The 4,121-nt window shown below is 35.0% G+C and overlaps 1 protein-coding gene across 1 annotated transcript in view; it reads left to right on the forward strand.

Annotated features, from left to right (window-relative positions):
* The window catches only part of myo15b (myosin XVB), a gene marked incomplete at both ends in the record, with an annotated part of 32,860 nt that extends 29,806 nt beyond the window's left edge, over positions 1-3,054 (forward strand). Inside the window, 7 exons of the mRNA XM_081392723.1 lie at positions 31-127; positions 215-363; positions 2,005-2,129; positions 2,265-2,398; positions 2,493-2,626; positions 2,711-2,848; positions 2,959-3,054. Of these exons, the coding sequence (XP_081248849.1) occupies positions 31-127; positions 215-363; positions 2,005-2,129; positions 2,265-2,398; positions 2,493-2,626; positions 2,711-2,848; positions 2,959-3,054 (873 nt within the window). The remainder of the gene's footprint in view (positions 1-30; positions 128-214; positions 364-2,004; positions 2,130-2,264; positions 2,399-2,492; positions 2,627-2,710; positions 2,849-2,958) is intronic.
* Positions 3,055-4,121: the final 1,067 nt, after the last annotated feature.

Raw genomic sequence — 4,121 nt, forward strand, 5'->3', positions numbered from 1 at the left:
TATATGTAGCGCTATTATGCTTTTCTATAGGTTGCATTTGAGGTGGTACAAGACTTTTGCGCTGAGATGAGTGTCATCAATACAGCAGAAGTGAAGGAATTTTCCATCTATGCTACTAAAAAAGGGGGTAAGATGTCACTCTTATTCACACATGAATCAGTTTATGCTTTCATACTGTTCTCACGATTATCACAAGTGTAATCGCTCACTTTAGGTGATGTGACTCGCCCAATTCACTCTGATGAGTATCTGTTTGACTTCCTGCTGGATGATGGCTCGATCTCCCTCTCCTTTCATCGAATAATCTGGAAACAGCCACTCCACTTCAGCAATGATCTTTACCTGAGGTTCCACTACCAGATGGTACAAAGTCTCTTTTGCATTCATTTTTATATGAAATATTACGGTTTTCCTGTTTGACATTAATGAATATTCAAGATTCCAAAAGATAATAAATACGGAATGTACCTGTCAAGTTTTGAAACATTACATTTTTTTAATGTTTTTGAAAGAAGTCTCGTATGCTCACCAAGGCTGCATTTATTTAATCAAATATACAGTAAAAACAGTCATATGAATATTAAATATTTTAATATTAGTTTTCTATTTTTATACATTTTGAAAAACATAATTTATTCCTGTAATGGCAAAGCTGTATTTTCAGGATCATTACTCCAGTCTTCACATGATCCTTCAGAAATCATTTTTAATATGCTGATTTGCTGCTCAAGAAAAATGTAATGTTATTATTATCAATGTTGAAAACAGTTTTTGCTGCTAAACATTTTTGTGGAAACAACGATACCATTCAAACATTTGTGGTAAGATTAAAAGAGAGAGAGAAATTAATATTTTTATTAAGGCGAGACACCCCAGGTGAATAGGGTAAAAAAAAACAACTAATAAATATCACCACACTTCACAAGTTGATTGATTACATTAATAATTGCAAACATTTTTTGTATTACAAGTTTTCAGAAATGTTGTATATGCAAGTGAGGCGCTATCTAATTAAATATCCACTCATTTGCATACATTTCTAGAACAAAAATCTGAACATTGGATCAAGTCAGGTTCATAATTCTTGTTTATTTATTTTTATTTATTTTTTATATATATTAGAGTCAAAGGTTTTTACAAAGAGGATTTTGGATATCTCTATTTATCACTCCACAAATCAGAAAATACTGTCAACAGCCAAAAATAAATACATTTTCACCATTTTGTTAGGAATTAAATGTTGTATTAAATCAGGAAAATTATATATGAACAAACCCCTCTGTAAAAACAGAGAATATAGATAAGAATAAAGTTTGGTGAATGTAAGTTTTACTGATGTGGAGATTTCTGGCTCAATGTTGGAGGAAAAACTCATTTTGAGAAAACGGCCTTTAAAGATATATACTGTAATTGAAATCTACAGATGCAAATAGATAAAGTGCTCTAAGAGAAACAGTTAAAAGTATGCTTTGGATGTTTTCTGTCCATTAGTCTGAAAAAAAAAACTTTATGAAAAGCCAAAAAGCCCAAAATCTCAAAATTGACACATGCACAAAAAAACAACAACAACAAAAAAACACTGTTTTTGCCTGTAGTGTCTGGCCTTAAGGATGCATTAAATTGATCAAAAGTGACAGTGAAGACATTTATAATGTTCCAGAAGATTTCTATTTATAAATGCTTTACTAAATTTAATAAATGCAAATAAACGCTGTTCATTGAACTATTCTATTCATCAAAGAATCCTGGAAAAAGTATCACCATTTCCACAAAAATATTAAACAGCACAACTGTTTTCAAGTTGATCTTATAATAATAATAATAAATGTTTCTTGAGCACCAAATCAGCATATTATAAAGGATCATGTGACTGAAGACTGGAGTAATGGCTTCTGAAAATTCAGCTTTGCCAACACATGAATCAATAACATTTTAAAAGTTCACAATATTACTGTTTTTACTGTACTGTATTTGATGGATGCCGGTCATGTGTATGTTTTTCAGTTTGTGACTAATTACCGGCAAGGGAGGCTGTTGCTGCCCATGAACAGCTCTATGGTCTACCAGCAGGTGGCAGAGTTGACCGCTCTCCAACACCTTGCGCTTGGACTGACTAATCTACCATCCAAGTAATTTTATATATCTCAAGCGATGTGATGTATTATACCTAAAATTATTAATGAAACTTAGTCATTTCATTTCATCTGACTCAAATCATGACACTCTTGACACATATTTATTGGTAATCAATGTTCAAACATCAGCTCTGAGGTAAAGCAGTACCTTCCCCAGAAGGATGGGCTCAACTCCAGTGACGAAAGGCTTCTTGCTACTATACGGGCACAGTTTTCTACCTTAGGCCCACTCAGCCCTCTTGATGCCAAAGCCCGCTTTATCAGTAAGTGAGCAAACCTATCTAAATGTTCCCATTCCATTTACTGATTTTACATCTGTATTTCATATTTTCCAAACAAACTCTTTTAACTTTCCAGAGAGTGTCAGTTCGCTGCCTTTCTTTGGATATGATATATTCACTGCTCAGAAAGTAAGTCATCGCAGCTGCCCCTCTCCCTCGCTGGTCGCCGTCAACCATGAAGTTATCACGATCCTTGATCCCAAAACACAGGTATCTGCACACTTTGACTGCTTTGATCATCATTGTGTGTTTTATCCATGCTCGACATTAACTAAACTATCACAAACTTCACAGAACGCATGTTTGACAGTGTCTTTAGAGGAAGTGCAGTCCTTGCGCTCAATCAGTCCCAAAAAAGACAAGCTGCAATCAGTTGAGATCAGCTTTAGTGGCCAAACTCAACCCAGGACTCTCAGCATCAGTCTAAAGCAGGTATGCATGGAGATATAATGGAATGGATATATACATGTTGTCATTTTCAAAGAGCTGGAAGTTTTTAATTAATGAGATTGCTCTTGTTTTTGATCTCTCATTTCTCCCAGGCAAAAGAACTATGCCATACCATGGCTGTTATTATGGAAGAGGTGGTGAAACCCTCCCACGGCAGCATGTCCAGTCGGGCCGGAACCCCATTTTAAACAACCGACAAATGCAAACATCACCTAATATCCCATGACTTACCCTGAGTTCAAATGTGTCTCCTGCCATAAATCATTATAGACATTATATTTCATAAACATGTAGAAAAGTTTACATATGATCAAGGCTAATTCTTACCAAGTGTTTAATTCATTATATCCAGGGTTCTCTTCAAGGGATCTGTAAAAATACTAGGGGTTTGCAGCGATGTATACAGCATAAATACATTTTTGGAATGAAAATTGTAATGAACATTAATAATTTGATAAGCATTATTTAATGTAGTACTGTTTTTTTTTTTTTTTTTTTTACAATTTTTTAATTTAGTATCATTAAGAATTTATACCACCAAATGATTCTTGATTATATTTATTATAAGTCTGACCTGTTTTGTATATGTGTTAAAATCATGTTTAATTATTTGCGTCCAAATAAAAGAAAATGTATTAGTGAGTATAGAAATGAATCTATTTAAACTATCAAAGTGTAAAATATCTTTTGAAGTGTATTTTTCATTCTTTTTCAATAAAAATCACTGATATCTGTCCTCTTCAGAAAACCGAGAAACATTATCATTCCATTTGTGTGCAGATAAACATTTAAAGAGCACTATTTATACATATGCATTTATTATAAACCACACATGACACTGAAGATTTGATATTTAGGGTATCTACGTCAAACAGAGGCTCCGCCCTTTGAGTCAGACCGCGGCAAGCCACTGCAGATCCAATATGTGAAGCTTGACGTCCAGTTCCCCCTCGCTGGACTTAATAGGTGGAGCAAGATGGTTCAACCACACCCTAACCCTAAATATAACCCTATCGCTTAACATAACTCCACCCATTAGGTCCACAGAGGTGGAGCTGTACTGTCCCAAGTCAAGATCCACCCATTACGTCCAGAGAGGGGGAGCTGGACGTCATATGCCACTGCAGTGAGAACCACTTGACTTCCCCGTAGTACTGACCAATCACAAAGGACAAAACAAAACAAATCCCGCCTCTCAGATGACACTGACCAATCAGATTCCACTACATCGTCCCTGCACAAACATACCACGCCC

Source organism: Scardinius erythrophthalmus (assembly GCF_964197995.2).
Source record: "Scardinius erythrophthalmus genome assembly, chromosome: 18".
Lineage (NCBI taxonomy): Eukaryota > Metazoa > Chordata > Actinopteri > Cypriniformes > Leuciscidae > Scardinius > Scardinius erythrophthalmus.